At 48.5% G+C, this 19035-nt stretch overlaps 1 protein-coding gene across 1 annotated transcript in view; it reads left to right on the top strand.

Annotated features, from left to right (window-relative positions):
* The first annotated feature begins 983 nt into the window (after positions 1 to 983).
* FGF13 (fibroblast growth factor 13) overlaps positions 984 to 19035 on the top strand; it is a 201259-nt gene continuing 183207 nt past the window's right edge. Inside the window, exon 1 of the mRNA XM_066339442.1 lies at positions 984 to 1205. Coding sequence (XP_066195539.1) covers positions 1157 to 1205 — 49 coding nt within the window. The 5' untranslated portion in view covers positions 984 to 1156. The remainder of the gene's footprint in view (positions 1206 to 19035) is intronic.

Raw genomic sequence — 19035 nt, 5'->3', positions numbered from 1 at the left:
CTCCAAGGGGCTGCATCGGGTTTCTGCCTCCCTCCCCCGACGGCGGCCCCGGCAGAGGAGGCTTTGCCCCGCCGAGGAGAACGGGGCCAGGGGGAGCAGGGGGGCGGGACGCGCCGCTCTTAGCACAGGTGAGGGGCTCTGGCTCTTGGGGGTCCCCTCCTGCGCCCCGAGGGGGCCGGAGCGGGGCCGGGAGGAGGTGAGCGCCGTCCCACGCCCCGGGGCAGGGCGGCAGGGCTGAGGGAACCCGATCCCCGCTTTGCCCCCCGTGCCCCCGGCCGGCGCCCTGCGCTCCCGCCGCGGCAGCAACAGGCGGCGGGGCCGCGACCGGGCGGTCCAGAGCCGCCCCTGCGGAACGGGGGCGGGAGCGGCTCCCCGGGCCGGGGGCAGCCCGGCTCCGGCCGTGGGGCATCGTTCACATGGCCGGAGAGCGGCGGGATGCGCCTCGCCCCCGCTGTGCCCCGTACCGCGTAGCGGAGCCGCGATGCGGGCGATGGGGAGGGGGCTGCGCGGAGCCGGGGGGCTGGAGCTGCCCCCTCCAGCCCTCCTCGCTGCCGCCAGCGTAAACCTGCCGCCTCTTCTGCAGTGACGGGGACTCGCGTCCTCCTCCTCCTCCTCCTCCTATCCGCGGCTGCAGCTCCGCCGCTCCATCCCATTATTATTAGGGGAGGATGCGAAAAGAGAAAAACCCGAGCCCAACACACCCAAGCAAACAACCCCTCCCGAGTGACGGTGCCTCCCTCCCCCCGGTCGGTGGGACTTGCAGGACCAGCTGCGCTTCCCTGGCCCTGGGGAGGGGAGGCAGAGCCGGGGAGGCGGGGGAAGGAGGGGGCCGGGCAGACACGGGGAATATCGCTTTTGTCTCCGGTACGGCGAGCGGCGCAGGGGCTCGGTGCTGCCGCTGCCGGAGCCCCCCGCTCCCCGCTCCGCTCCCGCAGGCACCGCGGCGGCGCCGCCGGGCTCCGAGGCTCCGCGCCGGGGAGCGGGCAGCTCGCCGGCTCCTCATTTCCGCCCCCCTCCCCTTCTCTGGGTGTTATTTCTGCCTTTTCGGCGTAGAGGATCCCCCACACGCACGCACGCTGCCCCCCGCCCGGGGTTTCTTTGGGTCCAGCCGGAATTCGCGCCGCTCCCGGGGATTTTCCCACCCAAGCTGGGGTCTATGAGCGGGAAGGTGATCAAGCCCAAAGAAGAGAAAGATGCTTCCAAGGGTAAGGCAGGCGCAGCCGCCCCGATAACCGGCTGGCTCCCCGGCCCGACCGCGGACAGCCCGCCCTTAGCGGGCCGGGAGGGGGCTCGGCTCCGGGGCGGCCCCGGCCCGGGGGGAGCGGAGCCCGGCCCCGGGGGAGCGGAGCCCGGCACCCCGCACGGCCGCGGGGGCCGCTCAATGCGGCACGGCCGGGATCGCTGCCCCCCCGTTCCCGCCGGCGAGGGGGCGGCTCCGGCCGGGGCCGGGGGCGCTCGGCGCTGCGGCGGCCAGCGGGGCGGGGGGACATCTCCGGGAGACCCCCGGCGCCGGAGGGACCCCGGCCGGGGCTGGGCGCGGGGGGCTGCTCCGGCCTGCTCCGCCCGCGGCGTGGCCGGGGATGCGGGCTCCGTGCGGGGTCCCTGGCTCTGTGCGGGGTCCCTGGCTCCGTGCCGGGTCCGTGCCCGGCGCGCTGCCCGCCCGGGGTCGCACAGGTGGCGGTGTCCCCGTGCCCATCCCCGGGCTGGCTGCGGGGCTCGGTGTCCCCCGGGGCTCGGTGTCCCCCGGGGCTCGGTGTCCCCGGGGTCCCCGCACACCCGCGGGTGGTCCCTGCGCCCCGCTGGGGCCCCGCGGTGGGGTGCTGTGCCGGGCCACCCCCAAGGACCAAAGCTACTCCTTATTTACTAGTTCCCGAAAAGGGAGTGGGACACTTCCCTGTCGTTTACTTTTTTAGTAGTCTGAGAGGCCGAATCACAACAATGTAACCTTTCTAGTCTTGATAAAAAGTTTTTTCGTTTCACGATTTTGAAAGTTTATGTTTAACGCTTTGGACAGCTTTTCATTTTCTTTTTTTATGTGAGTTTTTTTTTTTTCCCCAGCTGTTTTTCCCGTTCCTACTATGTTCTGTCTTATGTCCAAACCCGTAGCGTTTGCATCACGTTTTTTTTCTCAGCAACACAATCAACCTCACTACTCAGATGCATTGGAAACCCTTCCTTTTTCCTAGATAAATATGCTTTGTATTCTTTGAAGTTGAGCTGCTTTTGATTTTCTTTTATGGTGGCCTTATTCACTATATTGCACTTTAAATAATTAATTAAGCAGTGCAGAACAAAAGATTCCCGCCTTTCTGAGGAATTACTTTGCACGATTTAGAACTGTGTTATAATCGTAAACAAAAAGAAATTGCCATATTTGAGCTGTGCTTGCCTGAAAGCTTCTTTTTAAAACCAAGCTTACGTATTTCAATTCGTGCTACGATTGCAAGTTTTAATGACATACTTCATGTCTGAAATTGCCTGTGTGCAGGCTTTGGCACATTTCAGAGCAGTGGGACAAAGGCATTTGTATCTCTGTTAATGAGTCAATGAGTGATGCCTGAGACGTGCGAGGCTGTGATGTCAGTGCTGACAGGGTACCAGAAGGTGAATATTCTGAGGCTCCCAGGAAAAGCATTTGGTGCTGATACTCTGCTTCCAGGAGACGCTGCTACGCTCCCTGAGCTCCTATAAAAACTTTCTCTGTTATCACCAAGTGAAGAGGCAGTTTTAGGTACAGCAGGAGGAGCCGGTACATGTGTGAGGTGGTTTGTGAGTCATGGTTAGCACCTGTGAAATGGCTTTTAGAAAGGCTCCGGGGATGCTGAGAAGGAGTTAATATTTACTAGTTCATGTACAGGCTGCGTGGTCGTCTTTAGCCTCTTGAGTTGTAGATAAAGATAGGAAATGGTTTTTTCCTCTTAACCACCTGAATTCACTTTTGGTGATTGCAAGTGTTAATACTCTTAAATGGGAATGTTTAGTTTGGCTGTAGCCTTAGTAAATCCAGGCAGTGATGGATGGGGTTTCTGTTAGATTTTTTTTGGTGTGGTTGGTTGTTTGGGGTTTTTTAAAAAGTACAATAATGGAGCAATTTGGCTGGAAGGGATGGGATACCATTTTCTGCATTTTTCTGCAGCTGTGCTGTGGCACTGAAGTCCTGAGAGAAAATTCTGTGTTTTTGAGTTAGTTACCTCTTTCAAAGAGCAACATAATCACGTTTTATATACGAGTAGCTTATTATGGTGGTAGTTTATGTACCCCCATTCTGTAAGGTAACGTGATGTGGTTTAAATACCTGCTGTAAATGCAGGTGTTTGCCTAATTAATGTGGAATGCTTCTCAGTGAGAGCAGTGTCAGCTTTCCTTACTTGTGAAGCTTTCTTAGGCATGGCAGGGCCATGCATGAGGTGGGACTTTCCTGTAGCTCTCTACAGAATTTGGGGAGGGCCATGTTCAGCCCAGATGTGGGAGCTGCGCTGTGTAAGTTGTTCCTAGACATTTTCTTCAATTGGCTTTTGCGGTGGTTCCTTTTAGAAAAAACTGATTTGTACAGAACCTTGAGCAGCCTTCGATTTTGGGGGGAATAGGCACAAACCAGAGCAAATCCTTAACTGCCTTGTAGTGGTTGCAGTTCAATTGCCCTTTTCTAAAGTCAGTGGTAGCGCCAGTGGGGTTCTGCAAGTGTTTTGGAAGTAGCAAAATGTATGTTTAATTAAAATAGTGTTTTTTGGGGTTTTTTTGGGTTTTTTTTCCACTTCTTTCCTGAAGCCAAAGAGGAAAGTGATCGCTTGCTTTAGGATGTGTTGGTCCCACTTGTAAGTCCTGCCTAGAAAACCCAGTGATGACTGTGTTTGCTCAATACCTGGTTGCTTTTAAAAGTAGTTGTGGACATTTGAGAATTATCTATCCTAATCTTACACAAAGCTCATGGATTAACAGAATGAAGTCAGGGATGTGCACCTTTACTTGCTGCAAGGTGCTGCAGTAACTGTGAGTGTGCCTCTAAGATCCTGGCATTGATTTCTGCTCCTCCCCTGTTTTTTTCAGATTGTGTGAGAGTTGGGCAGGTGCAGGGGGCTCTGAGCCCAGGAATGCTCCCTAAAGCAGATGGGGAGTGCTGCTGCTGCTCCAGGGTGGATGGGGGCTGTTTGGGGTAGGCAGCAGCTGGTTCCAGAGAGCAGCGTGTCCCCTCTGGGCTGGGTTTGTCATGGGACAGGTGTCCGTGTCTCTCCTCTTGGTGCCCTGTTTCCAGGGCAGGAATGTGAGGGTAGAAGAACAGCTCAGCATTCCCAACTGGGCACTGGTGCTGGGAGCAGCTCTGTGCTCAGGAGGTGCCCCAGGTGAGTTCCCAGCATAGCAGGGCAGTTCCCACCAGGCAGGTTCTTGTCCTGCTGTGCAGGGAGCCTCAGGTGTGCCAGGGGCACTTTCCCCAAAAGTTCTTGCCTTGCACGTTGGGCTCAGTGCATCGAGTGTCCCCATCGGTCCTTGGGGCTGTACCAACATGACCAGTTTGGAATTAAATATTTTTTTTATCTCGTATTCGGGGGGGACCTGTGGAGCAGTAGGGGAATATTGGGCATTGGAAAGGGAGCTGAGACGTGCTGAGAGCTCTGTGCTTTGGACCTGGGCCTCAGAGAGCTCGTGCTGTCTGGTATCACAGCCAGGCTCTTTCCAGAGGCTGCTCTGCAATTTGTGTGGCTCCTCCAAGCAAAGTCAAGAGCTGGAGCAGAGGGTCTCAAACTAAATCTGAGGAATGGATTCATCTGCATTTGTTTTTCTTTTTACTAAGGGGATTATGTGCTATTGGCTTCCCCATCAAAGCAGATACAGGGGGACCTTTTCCTGTCACTGTGCTGTCTCCACAAGGAACTTGGATAGCTTCTGTCCAAAAGTCTGATAACCTCAGCCATAAGCAGTGAGAAAATGCAGACTGCATTTTCTTCTGCAGAAAGCAAAATAGGAGCATTTTTGAAGCTGAAAGCTTCTAATCTGTGAAGAGTGTATTGAAGTAGTGACAGTAACAGTGAAGACTTTGGAAGTACAGGTACTGTTCTAATTCAGTGACAGCAGAAAACAAAGCACTTAGAGAAATCACTTGGCAGGAAATACAGAAGTCGGAATTCTGAGGTATCTATTACTGCTTTTCCCGACTTTATGGGAATATAGTATAATGCAGCTTATGATTGAAAGGTCTGGAGAAAAGCTGACAAAAATAAAGAAGCTGATCTCAACAGTTATATTTCTATAGTACTGAATCATGAGAAAGTAACTTTCTTCAGGGACTGAAGAGGAGCAGGGTGTAAGCTGACCACGTCTTGGTCTGAGTCCACGGAATCAAAATTAGCAGCAAGTGCAGCCCCGGGTGAGAAGGGGGAAGGGAGCACGGGGCTAGATGCCTCAAGTGCTGCTTGGCCAGCTCAGGGCACAGGCAAGGCATTGCTTTGTCTTTTGGTCAGAAATTTGGGTGCCAGTTCTTCTGCATTTCAGACCAAAAGCCCCGCCAGACTTCAGCAGCAGCTGCAGTTTAGGGTATGAACTTGTGAATCTGTTCAGGCAGATGTTTGCCAGCAGCAGATTGGGTCTTTTTGTGGTCAATTGGTGCTATTGACTTACACATCAGAACTGGTGTTTGTATTACAAACATTTAATGACACCAGAGAGTGAGTATTAAACACAATGGTTTTGTTTTGTTCACTTCACACTAGAAATCTCTGAGTCTCTTGTCTGAGATTGCAGATTTCACTTTGAATAGATGCCTGCATCGCCCACTGGAAAGTGACAGCCAAAATCTGGGCCATGACCCGTCCCATCCTGGATATTAATGCTGCAGGTCACAATAGATGCTCAGTGCTTGGCTGTGGTCCTGATCCATTCAAAACTCCCATTGACAGCAGTGGGAGTTCTCTGTGTCTGCCTGTGGCATTGCCTCTGATTAGTGGGTGGTTGTTAATGTGCCCATGTTTGGAATATTTACAGTAACTACCTCCTGTTATGACTCATTATCTGGGACTGGCTTTGGTACCACAAACCACGGTAACTCTCTATAAAAGAAACATCCTTCCCTCTCAATCCCAAGACCCTCACATATGTTGATAAAACGCCAGCAACTAAAAAGTGGAAGCAATCTTGAGATCAAAATACCAGCGCATTCGTGCCGATGCTCTTTAATGATTTTCAGTGTTGAAATCCAGAGCAAGGCAGGATTTTCGGGGACAAGCTCCACGCTCTGGGGTTTGTTGCAGTGTTGGCTCTTGTGTGGCTGCTGTCCGTGCTGAGAACTCATGTTGTACGGAAGGTAGTAAAAGTCATCTTTTTTTTTTTGCTTCTAGAGGAAAACCTAGTGATAGTTGCTTCTTGGCAGATGCCAAATCTCATCTTCAAAGGAAAAACTGCCAGGCAGATGAAGCCTGGAGGATGAGTAGCCCCACAGAGCATTGCAGGGCACTGCAAAGGGAGGAGCACCAGCAGCCGCAGCAGATGCATAAGAATTTGCATGGCTTAGGCTTCTGGCATCTCTGGTAGCCACCCACAGTACACTGGAGACTTGTCATTAATTGTATTTGTGCCATTTACTGAGATTTCCTGCAAGGCACTGGTCTCACCCCTGTGCTCTGGGCACTGAGTGCTGCGGGGTAGCCTTGGATCAATGAGTGGTCATTTTCTGCTTGTGTTGCTCGTTGTGTGTTAGTGCTGTAGTGTGTTGAAGAAGACACGGCTGCAGAGTTGTATGACCCACTTCCTTAGGAGCCAAGACAGGGCAAGTCCTGTTCCCCAATCTCCTGCAAGCAGTGAATCCATGCTTTTATGAAATCCTCTGTAGCATCTGGAGGTGTCCTGTCTACAAACAAAACATTTTTGCTCCAAGAGGACAAGCTTTACGTCCTAGAGGACCTCTAGGTGAGCGTTCTCAGACCAGGATTTTTGTGTTGATGTACATTGGAGAGGAACTGCCCTGTGGGTGGCTGGATGCTCTCACAGATTCTGTGGTTTCAGATCTCCTCTGTGGGACTGAAGGTTTCTTAGCCACTCTTATCCCTCTTAGCTGAGCCTGGCTCTGGGGCTTGTGCAGCCCAAGCTATTTCTCCTTCCTCAACTGTGTCATTTAACCTAACAAAATTAGCTGTTTTTCCCAAAGCATGTCTTGGTCAAGCTTGGATGAAAATGCATGTTAAAAACCAAAATGAGACAACTATGTTATATATGTTATTTACAATAATCCTATAATTTTTGCGTGTGGTGTCTTGGGTAAAGGGCTGCCTTGAATTGGCTGGTCTGGTTTCATGCTCAGTATTTGTATTGTGTTCTGAGTAAAATGAGGGCGAAAATAATTTGAATTGCACCCTCAGGCAGGTAACAATTCAGTTCTTTTCATGAAGAGAGTGTAAAGTGAGACTGTTCTCCACTTAATTAGTTTTGTGAGAGTGATGTATAAGGGAAGGTCAGTGCTAAAGGAAGAAAGGGCTGGCATGGATTGAGCGCTGCTTACGTTGTTTGAATAATTAGAGCATCACTGGGAGGTGGGAGGGAGCAGAGGACAGAAATGAAGTGGGAAGAAGAGATATTCCTGAAATAGCAATCGAATTGGCATTGATCTGGGCTGCATGACATGTACACAGGTCAAGACTGACTAAATCTGAACCAGTGGTGCTTCGTTACCTGTGGCAGTGGTTGTGCTTGTAGCTGAAATGGAGGTGTATTTATAGACATCACTCTGTTCTGTGGCCCAGGGAATATCTAGATGCTTTTCAAAAGTTGGGGATTGATAGGATTGACATAAGGCTCTCTTCGTTGCTTTAAGAATAAATTGTTTAACAAGTGCTTGATATCTTTGGTACATGTGCTTTTAGTTACCAGCCAATTTAGGGTGAATTTCTCGTGTGTTAGTGGGATCAGATCAGAGGCGAGCATCCTCCTCTGGCCTGGGTGTTCTGCAGGCACCTGGTTTGGGTGTCACTTGTCAAGCTGAGCACAGGGGATGGCAGCAGTGCTGAGCTGCTGGGTGTGTGTCTGGACCCCTGTCCTGTGCGCTGTGGCAGCTGGGGCTGACATCCCACAGGTGGGATTTCCCCAGCAGCAGTGCAGTGCCCATCCCGATGTTCTCCCTCCTCCATCCCCTGAAAACACACTGTGCTGTTTGCTGCCAGGGTTGCTAAGGCCCTTATGGAACCTTCTGGAACCTCCTGGGATGTGCTGGAAGCCTCCCTGTTGTCACCTCACAGAGGACCCTGGGGACGAGCCCTGGGCGGTGACACACAGCTCAGCGTGGTGACAGGGGACAGCAAGGGCTGGTGGCGTGGCCCCAGCCTCTGGTGACGAGGGTGACAGTGACTTTCCCTTCTCACTGGGCAGGAATTGGGCAATTCCCTCTGTCCTGGCCCAGGTGACTGTTCCCAGGTGCCAATGACTTCTCCAGGGACTCAGGACTCCAGGACACAGCAGAGGTGACAGGTGACAGCTCTGTGCTTCCAGCAGCTTCACTCAGGTTTTACACACTGCGTTTGATTGCAGGAGTTTAGGAGCTCTGAGCCACTGTCCCCTGCCCCCACGGCCTGTTTATTCAAATCCGGTGATAACCACCTCTCATCTAATTGTTTTATTTTCCTCTTCGTTTTGTGTATGGGATCACAGAGCATTCCTCACTGGAAGGGAGCACTGGAGCTGCACCTGCTGCTGAAGCAGGATCTCTTGAGCACATCACTCAGGGCTGTGTCCAGACAGCTTTTGAGTACCTTCAGGAAAGGGGAACCAGGAATTTTCAGAGTTTTTCCTTTTCTGTTGCTGGTGGCTTTTTGCTCAAATTTCCGAAATTTCTGGTTTTCATTCAATGAGGTGGGAAAGCGCAGGGCATTTTTCCTTGCATAAAATGGAAAGATACGATGGAAGGAAAGTATGAAACTAGAGAGGAAAGGCAGGAGGAAGGGGCACGAGAGAAAGCCAGAAGGAGGAGGGAGCAATGCAGACTGAGCTCCAGGTGATCCACAGCACAGCTCTGCTCACACCTGGCCCAGCACACACACAAGGGAACAGAGATTTCTCCTGATTCTGTTCTTTCAGCCACCTTCCAGCAGTTACTAAGAAGCTGGTAGGTGCCTTTCTTTTCCCTTCTGTCTCCTAAGTAGCCCACTGGTACTGGCCACAATGTTCAAGTAGCTGAGGCTGAATTTACTTCTAGACATTGTCAGTGTGCTGTCTAATTGCTTACACAGGAGCATTTGTCCTTTGGCTTTTACACCTGCTGTACAGTTCTGTGCAGCTATCCTTCATGTTCAGTGCAAATGTGAAATTCTTACGTTGCTCTTACATCTCAATTTGCCTAAGTTGTGCTACGGTACTGCCTGGGAAATGATAAATATTTTCATTGTAATTATGCACAATTATACTAATACACACAATCATATTATCCAAACTGCTGTCACTTACACTTTGTTCCTCCTGGTGCTGCAGAATAAGAAACTAGGATGGACCCAGTTGTCACAGCAAGCCACTGTCACTTCTTGTGGGGTGCAGAGCTGGGATACCTGATCCCTGGAAGTCTTCCCTAGTAAAATACAGACACGCAGGTTTTGGGAGCTGTAGTATTGGTGGGAATGAGAGGGGTATGCATTTCCTAAGGGAATCCTGATTTGCTGTTGTTCGAGGCCAGCACGAGGTGCAGGTGCTCGTTCCCAGCCCAGGAATGGGGATGGAATGCAGATGTTGGAGTGTTATTTCTCCTGCTGTAAGGAGGGGAGGTTCTGCAGCCACGCTGGTGTACAATCAGTGCAGGTTTGTCATGTGCTCTGCTCTACGTGTGCTTCTCATCTTGCATACCAGTGACTGAACGTTCGGAGACTGCCAAAAATAGCTGGCTGCTTTCAAGTGATTGGGCAAGGAGAGCTGGAGTGACTTTCATCTGCTGCTCTGCTCTTCTCCCCGCTCTGCCCCGTGTTTGCTTTCTGAGGAAAGGATATTGGGTTTTCATTTGTTTTGGTGGAACTCAATAAAAGGTGGTGAAAGTGAAGTAAGTCAGAAGGGATCAAATGGCAAGGCTCTTGTTGATCACCTGATGGGGAGGCTGCAGCAGCAGAAAGTCAGGAGTCTGACTCCAGCTGGGAAAAGGTTTCTGGGGTGAAATGTGACCTGTTTGAGATCCACTCCAAGCTCAGGGTACTGCCTGGCCAGAGAGGCTGATAAAGGAATGTCTGCTTTGGTGCTGGGCCTTGGTTGGCACCTGGCTGTTTTCCATGCAGAGCTGTGTTACTTGGCGACTGGAGAGCAGCACACTGGTTTCTTTGGCTGGAAGAGGGGTTGGGGTGTTTATTTTGGGATTGAGTTTCATGTTGCTTGTGGGGGTTTTTTTTGTTGTTTTGTTTTTTGTGGGTTTTTTGTTTGTTTGTTTGGTTTGGTTTTGTTTGTTTTGTTTTCAGATTATCAGTTCAAACCCCAGTTTTCAAGTTCTGTTCGTGTCTTTGGGAGGAATTTCTATCACATGATTTCTGGGACGTTGGGAATTAGTGTAAATAACAATCTTTTCATGAGGGGTATCCCATTAGTAGGTGATGGAGAGGAGTGAAGGCTTTATAGGTAGTGATCCAGTATCTCCTGTACAAGGAGAGACCAGCATGGAAGACAGGAGAAGGATAAAATCGTACTTTTTCCTAGTAGTTTATTTAAGAACAGTAGATGCTCTTGTTTAGGGATGCTTAATTTAAGTGGCAGCAATTAATGAATGTAGAGGACAAAAGAATTACGCAGAGCTGTGAAAGTTCTTGGTTCTTTTCATGGCAGCTTTCAGGATCTAGAAGTTTGAATTTGTTCCCCCTCTGGGACATAAGCAAAATTTCTTTGAGGTTACTCAGGAAAAATAGTCACACTGGAGCTATTTTAAGGAAAAAGACCTGTCAGGTTTTCCAGCCCTGTCCTTGTTCCACCCTTGGTCTGAAAAGACCTCCAGTCAAAACTGAAATGTTTTTGCAAGACTACTGAGTTTGATCAGAAGAATTAGTCAGAGAGTTCTGAACAATGTTTGGAAGAGATTTTGAACTATGTAACAGCTGGGTAAAAAGCAGGGATTTGAGTTAGTGGTGTGGAGGATGGCAGGAATCTCACTGGGGCTGTGACTTTTGGTCTGAAGGGTATCGTTTTTATTTCACTCCACATTTGATCATGAAGGATGAACTTCAAATTGCTTTGTGGAATGAATAAGAGGTGCCAGGCTGAGAATGGAAGGGGGAGAAAGTGTGGTGCCATGGCAGGAGAAAGCAAATTCTGTGACACTTTGAATGATGGAAAATCAGCTTTGAAACGTCTCTGGAGAGCACAAGGGAGCTAAAGAATGTAATGGAAGAGAAGGTATTATGGGCATAACTCTTAGTAGTATCAGTCTGCAGTGAAAGCACACAGGTTTGACAGCCTGAAATGGTGCAGAAAAGACTTGACAGTCTGTCCTGCAAGGTGCCAAACATCTCCACTTTCCATTTACCCAAACCCTGTTAGCACTCTGGTTTGGGCCCATCAGTGAATGCTGGATATTCTTGTCATGCCATGTTCCCACTATCACAAATTCTTACCTTAAATGTATTTCAGAGGGAGCCATTGAGTGTGCATGGGGAAGTCTGGGTGAGTGACAAAAGGCTTATAAAAGAAATGAAGAAAACAGCAGACTTTGATCCCTGTGGTTGGGAGTGAGCTGTTTGTCAGGCAGTACCACTGTCACTGAGAGAAGATGACACATTGCTCCTCTTTCACAAAGCTGGGAAGATCATTGCTGTTAATTCATCCCCGATTCTTGCACTCAGTGTGAAACCCTGTTCCTTTATATGGCTTTCCTTAAAGTGCTTTTGCCTCCTCAGTCAGATCTCTAATTACTGTTCTTATTGCTGCTTTAAGTATTTTAAACAGCCCCTATGCATGGGACGGGTTGTAATAACTACCGGTAGGAGACTTGGATAGCTCACTGGTGTTTATTTGGGTGGCACCTTATGAAGAGCAGAACCTGAGCCTCTACTGTCCTGTCAGGTTAGACTGAAACATGATTTGTGCTGCTCAGTATCAGCCTTGCTGGATCAAATCCTCAGTGGAAATGGGATAGGTTTTGCGTTTCATAGTGCTGACCGCTGTTGTGATGAATATTTTAAATATTTGCTCCTTTTTTGTCAGTTTTTTCTTTATAAAAAGTGTGTGTGTGGGGAGGGGGGTTTGTATTGAATCAGTGTTCTGTTTTAAGATAAGCCTGAAGATTGCTAGAATGAACTGTAATTTTGAGGCTCGATTCTGCAGTATGGGATTTGTTTGTGTACAAGGAATTGCCATGGTAGTTCAGCAAGCTTAACAGAGACTGAAACATGTAGGAGAAACAGATTTGGTTCCTGAAATCTCATCTTGCAGCAGCAGAAAACCCTGTTGGTGAATAAGAGGGAGCAGAATCCTGTGTTTAGTTTGCATCCTCAAAGATTGCCTGGAAGATGCCGTGAACTGAAACAGTGTGGTTTGAAGTTTTGCCCTATCCTGTGCTGGATGTCCTTGAAGGCAGCTGCTGCCTCTCCAGTTCTGCTGTATGCTGGTTGTTCGTGCTTCAAAATTTGGCTTTAGGAATTATGCTGCATAATTCAGTTTCTTGCCTTATCTTCATTTGTCTGTTTCTTAGTTATGCTTTGCCTTTATTCACAAGTATAAGGATTATTGACTCAAAGATCTTGAAGGATCATTAACATCTTGGTAAATATGGTGTGAATAAAGAGTCTTTAAAAGGTGGTGGCATCAATTTTTGATCCAGTCGAAATACCAGCACGAAGCATGGAAATGTTAGTTTTATGTGCATTTTCTGTTTGGTATTCAGATCTACAGCGTGCTGTGTGATGTCTCAGTGTTTTACCGTGTAGAGAGAAGGGCTGATGCATTATAAATTCTAGCTAATAGCGCTGTGGTCAGTGAAAGTTAATTGCCAGATAAACAAGTTCTTTCTGCGGAGCATGACTGTAGTTGCAGGCTCAGTAGCCTGGCTGCACTGACATAAACCAGCAGTGGGCTGGCTGGTGATCAGCTGGGCCAGCACAGCCCTGAGAACACCAGGCAGTTTGAGGTTTAACATCAGACTGTGCCAACAAACCAGCTCTGCCTTTGTTTGGGGGATTTTAAATCCGGCAGCAGCGAAGCAGGCTGCCCTGGTGTGCCCGGCGTCATTTCCCAAGATGTAATTTGTTCCTTGCTCACTGACTTGAGTAAATCAATTAAAACTTGTGTGTGTGTGTAACAAGGCTTTGACGTAAGGTAATTGATCAGGACGTGCAGACAAATGAGGGAGGCGTGGGATGGGTTTTAAAGTAGAAGACCAAAACGTGATGAAGTTTCTTTTGATGTGGCGTGGTGGCGGCTTAATTCCCATCTTGTGTAGTGACAGGCTTTTCTCTGGGTGCTGCGGTGTTAAACACTCCTCTTTGCACATCTCCAGGTTAATTCTTTTTTTGGAAACATGTCGTGTGTCCATCCCTTTCGCTTCACCTGGAAGGGAGGGTAAGGATGGAAATCTCAAAATGCAAAGACCTTAAGTTACCCACGTCTTTCAGCAGGCTAACACAGTTCACTGATTAATTATTTCTTGCACCTTGGCTGCCTCTGTAAACTGGTCCCTTTTCAGTTCTCTGTGGGGTGCTGTCCATGCAGGTTGGGATGACAAACATGTAAATCCTTCCTGTGCTCCTCTAAATGCCTCATAACCCATAAAGACCAGCTTTAGACCAGCCTGAAGCACTGGAGGGTGCAGCTAAAAGGGAGTGAGCACCTTTCCAGGCTTTCCTGCAGAGAAAAGGTCCTGTTTGCTCCAGAAGGGGTGATGGGTGGGTGGACACAGCTCAGTGTGCCTGCTGCACAATGTGTCTGCCTGAGAAGGGGCAGAACCACTGCCAAGCTCCCAGCCTTCCAGTGCATCTCTTCGTGGGATTTTTAGGGTCGTAATAGCTTCTTACTCTTGTTTTTCCTCCCCAGAAAAATGATACCTTGGCTCAAGCTGCATGTGAGCTATTGATGAGCTGCCTGTGATCCTGAATCCACAGTAAGGGCAGGTATTGCTCACTGCAAGCTCTCCCCTTTCAGGCACAGAGGAAGACCTGATGAAAAGCAGTGTTGCCGAATCCTATTTTTAGCTCCTGTCCTGTGGTGGTGTTTTTGTTGTTCTCGTTTGACCATTTGGGGTTTTTTTAGATGTGGCCTGCCTCTGTCAGGGGTCGCGGTCTGTCAGAAGAGCTTTGCTGTGTGTTTATCCTGTCGGTGTTGCTTGGTGGCCCAGCCCTGACTCGGTGCCCCGTGGCTGATGTGCCCTGCCGTGCTGTTGGTGTGACTGGCACTCCGCTGTTGCGAGGTCCCTTGCAGGATCACCACGGTGCCTTGGGCACATCACAGCCTTGGTGCTGCTGTCTGCTGTCCGTGGCACACCTTCAGAGAGCTGTTTGCTCCCGTGCAGCCGTGTCCTGCCCCGGTGCAGCGCCTCCTGCATGTGCCCCATGCTGCCAATTGCTGCAGCCGCCCCACAGGGCACTGGCCACCACCCAGGAGCTGTGGAGGGGACACAGGACAGGTCACTGTCCCACTCAGCCCACCTGCCCCTGCAGCAGTGTCAGGGCTCGCGTGGGGCTGCACCGTGGTGTCCTGTCCCAGGAACCCATCAGTGACACAGCACAGCCTCCTCCCTTCGCTGGTCACTCCTGACAGTACCATCATTGCGTGCTGCTGCTTCTTGGGCACCAGTCACCCTCAACACTGGGGTATTTCGTGGGTTATGACATTCCCCCTCCAGACTCTTGGAACTGCTGTCACGACACCCTGTTGTCCTGGATGAGGACAGCTGGTGATTCTCTGATGTAGAGGGTGCACAGATACATCCCGTGGTTTGGTGCACCAGTTACCAGTCCAGTGGATTATCTCTGTTGGGTTTGGTGTTGATAATCCCAGCCTTCCCTCTCTGCTTGGTCAGATGACTTCATGGACTTGCTGTCCATGAAGCATCCATAGTGGTTTGTAAGGTGCTTTTTCACCTGCTTATTGAAAGCATATTTTTCTGGGAACGTTTGGTTTAAACGGCTTGGTAAAAATATTCTTTATTGACTGCATCTGTGCACCATTTTGGAGTTGTTTTTTGGTTTTGTTTTTTTTTTTGTTTTTTGTGGGTTGGTTTTTTTTTTGGTTTGTTTGTTTGGTTGGTTTTTTGTTTTGTTTGTGGTTTTTTTTTTTTTTTTTTTTTTTCCTTCCCTTTAAGTTTTCCTCTTTGCTTCCTGGTTTTATTCTTGCCCTGGGCCAGGCTTGCTGTCAGAAAGGCAGGGGAAGTTGATGCAAATCCTGTGCCCGTGGTGTGGACCAAGCTCTCATCTTTGCCTCTGTTATTATTAATGCCTTCTTGCATCTCCTGGAGCCCCTTCCCTTGTCGCAGTGACAGCTAAATTGGAAACCAACTGCAACTCTGCTCCAGCGGCGTTTTGCCCGAGGTGCCAGCAATCGACTAAAACTGACTCAGATCATGATTTTAATTGGTTTGATTTTTGCCAGTGGCTTTGGAAGGAAAGCAAGCTATTTTAGTCCTTCTTCATCCTCGGTCAATTTTATTAATCTGTCTGTGATTTTACAAACCTGCAAGACTTTGAGGAGAGGTGGATGTTGGGGAGTGCAGCTTGCCCTGCAGTGCTGATGCCGTGGTGGCATTGGGTTTCTAGTGGGTACCAATATTGTGGTGTGGACATGGAGAAAGCTGCCAGTTTGAGGACACATGACATCTCCTAATTGCTGTGAGGAGCTGTTTTTCATGTCAGAATGGAGGCGTTCAAATGCCAGTCTTTCACTTTGGTTTCGGTTGTTCTAGCTGTGATATTTTTTCTCCTTGGACTGCTGGGTCTCGCTTTTGGAGCCAAGGGAGGATAGTTCAGAGCCTGTAAGTGCAGAGGTGAGTGATGACACGTGTTTGTGCTGTCCTGTGGACAGGGGCAGTCAGTTTACCTTCATTTTGAATGCTTTGATTCTTTGGCAAACGCCAGAGGTGTTGAAACGACTCACTGGTGCCAACAGTGAGCGATGCACGGGCACAGGTTTGGTGTCTGAAGGCATTTTCATTTCCAGGCACACTGGTTAAAGAGCCTGCCCTCCTCCTGCACACACAGCCCTGCCCTGAAGGGACAGAGAACCTTCTCTGAGGATCCATGCAGCTTCCTTCAGCCTCTTGCCACCTCCTGCCTCCCCAGCTGCACTTCTCTGCTCTGAGGGAACAAATTATGGGTAACTTGAATGCTGGTGAGAATTGTTTGAGTATCAAAGCAACAGTGACATCCTGAAGAGAATATGTAGAATCAAAAATATGCAAGCAGGTTTTTCTTTCTGTTCTTAGGCTCCTGTTGGGTGCAGACTTTGGCTCAACATGATTGATGGTTTGATGGAGTGCCCCTTCAGTTTGAGGCTGGGCTTGTTTAACTGCAGAGGTTTAAGCTTGTATGAAATGTGATCAACAACAAAGTCAGTTCAGGCTCTGGTTAATTGGAAGTTTATGTCCTTTCCATGAGACATATTTGTTCAATTACATTACCTGCTAATTGTATTTCTGAGCAATTTCTTGCAGAGACCTATAACTGTGTGTTCTTGATATGAAAGCTGCATTATTCTCTTGAGGAGATAATCAGTTAGTGATGTACTGAGCTCAGCTCATGCTGTCTGCTCCTTACTTCTGTGGCAAAACCTGAATTTTAGTGGTAGGGAAGAACTTTTCTGTCTGTTCTCTCCTTTATGACTGAGGTGTTTACTGGAAGGCTTTTCCTTGCAAATAGATGAATTGGTTTGGGTTATTTTTCACTACCCTAAGTTATTTTAAAAAAAGTAATTTATCATGATTTTGTTTTGTGCTATTTAAAAACCACCCAACAGAAATAGCTATGGGCCATACAGTTCATTGTTAGAAGGCTCTTCTGAATCAGAAAACCATGTGTCTTGAAAATACACGACTTTGAAACACAAATCCTGCTGAGTGGTGCTGGATTTTGGAGGTAGAGGTGGAGGAATCTGTGCTTTCCTGGCATGTGAAGAGCATCCTCTCTCCCAGCCTCATCAGGAAAGGCAGCTTTTGGAGGGAGTACAAGTCCTTTCCAGAAGTGGTGCTGAGGCCAAAGAAGGCTCTTGACTTCTCATGATATTAATGGGCTGAAATGGAAAATGGGAAGCCTTGACAGGGCTGGTGAGTTGGCACAAAATTCAGCCTTTAAATTATGGTTTGGCACCACAAAACGCTGATGGCACTGAGGCTCCTGGGGCATGGTAGGCAGAACCCACTCCTCCAATAAAAGTTTATTTCTTTTTCCTGCATCAATATTTATGAATTTTCCCCTGCCACCCTCCAGGCAGCAGTGACCCAGTTTTAGGGTTCTGGGTATTTATGGGAGATGGGGGTGAGGATAAAATTAGGGTATGAATGTGGAGTTCAGGGCCCTTCACAGACGCACTGCTGTGGATCCTCCGTGGGTGTTGTGTGTGCTGGGTAGTTTTATTCACCCTTTCAATCAGCAGGGCTTTGGGGACTGACAGAAAAAGGACACTGGGTGACAGTGAGGGGCTCTCTGTGGCCACAGCCTGGTCCAGGTTGAGCTGGTCCTGCCATCCCCTGCCAAAGGTGGTGTGCCCAGTGTGTCTGGACAGGAGCTCCAGCGCTGGTTTGTGCTCCATCCTTACTCCAGGTTCATGAGCTTCTGGAGTAAGGATGTTTAGCTTCTGGCTAAACAGGCTTTAGTGCACAGTGGTTATGGAGAGATGATTTATAATCCTGTCTCATCTGAAGTAGTAACCCTCCCCCTAATAAACTGTACATAACCTATCAAAAATGACATTTTGGAGAATACTTATCCAAAGCCCAAAAGGTTGTGGCACACTGAGTCCTGTGCCTGAGAAAAAACAGGTACATATTGTAGTGAAAACCATTTTGATCAGATTTATCTTTCAACGCTTTGATCTTTATAAGGGTGGACAGCTGAGTAATGTAGTTGACTGGCATCCTAAGTTCCCAGCTTTTAAATTGCAACCAAAATGTAATGTCTGTACTTCTGAAGATTTCTGTGATTTTGTTATTTTTTTTAGCCTGGGAACACAGTGGTCAGAGTTTTCTGTCGGTTGTTACACCCATGTTGAATGATAAAATAGTCTGTGTTTTGGTTTGGAGCAGAAGGGGCTGTGGAGTGTATTCCTGCACTTGCAGAGCCAGTGGATGCTCAGAGTTGTCTTTAAAATGGTCAAGTTCTTTTTCAGTGTAAATCACAAATCGTGTGAAAGCCTTCCTTAATTGAATAGTATCTAGTCAATATTTAATATTTCAGGGTTTTCTTCTTTGCTTCATGTGTACAGGCTCCACTGCAGTGCTTTCACACTGAAAGCAGATCCCCAAAAGATGAGGCTGCTTAGCTAAGTAAATTCTTCTCATTAATAATAAGATCTGCATAACCTGGCACATTCATTTCAGTGGAAAAACTTTTCAATGACTGGATGCACCCTCGGATTGTATTTATTCCTTTAGGGAAGGAAATTATCTATGTAACACTGCAGCTGTCCATTTTTTGTTGTGTTTTTAGTAGCAGTATTGCTATTAAATAGCTACTGATAAAACTTCTCCATGGATCAGGATTGGCTGAAAAATGTGTGGCTCGAGGACTGAGCAAGCAGGCAGCCTTGAAAGCAAAATGTCAGAGGAGAACTGTACATTAAATTCAGATGGGCAGTACAGACTCAGGATCATACAGTTACTGCTCATCATTGGCTTTAGTTTTTGTCTCCTGAAAACCCTTCTAGGCATCTTTCAAAATAGCATCACTCTGTCCCTGAATATGTTTAGAAAAGCTAAGCTGCTGAAGAATCTTAGCATGAAATCTTAGTGCTTTTCATTGAAGGGAAGAGATTAGTTCAGTGTACCTTACAAGGGCACTCATTTTCTTTTCCAGTACTCTCACATATTCACTGTGTCCTTTTCTGGGAAACCATTCTCCTGAAGTTTCCACAATGGTCCTGGGTTGGTTTTATCCTCAGGCTGTTGTGATCTAGTGCATT

The sequence above is a fragment of the Sylvia atricapilla genome, chromosome Z (genome assembly GCF_009819655.1).
Source record: "Sylvia atricapilla isolate bSylAtr1 chromosome Z, bSylAtr1.pri, whole genome shotgun sequence".
In the NCBI taxonomy this organism is placed as follows: Eukaryota; Metazoa; Chordata; class Aves; order Passeriformes; family Sylviidae; genus Sylvia; species Sylvia atricapilla.
The sequence above is the reverse complement of the archived record's forward strand: the minus strand, read 5'-3'. Positions and strand labels throughout refer to the sequence as shown.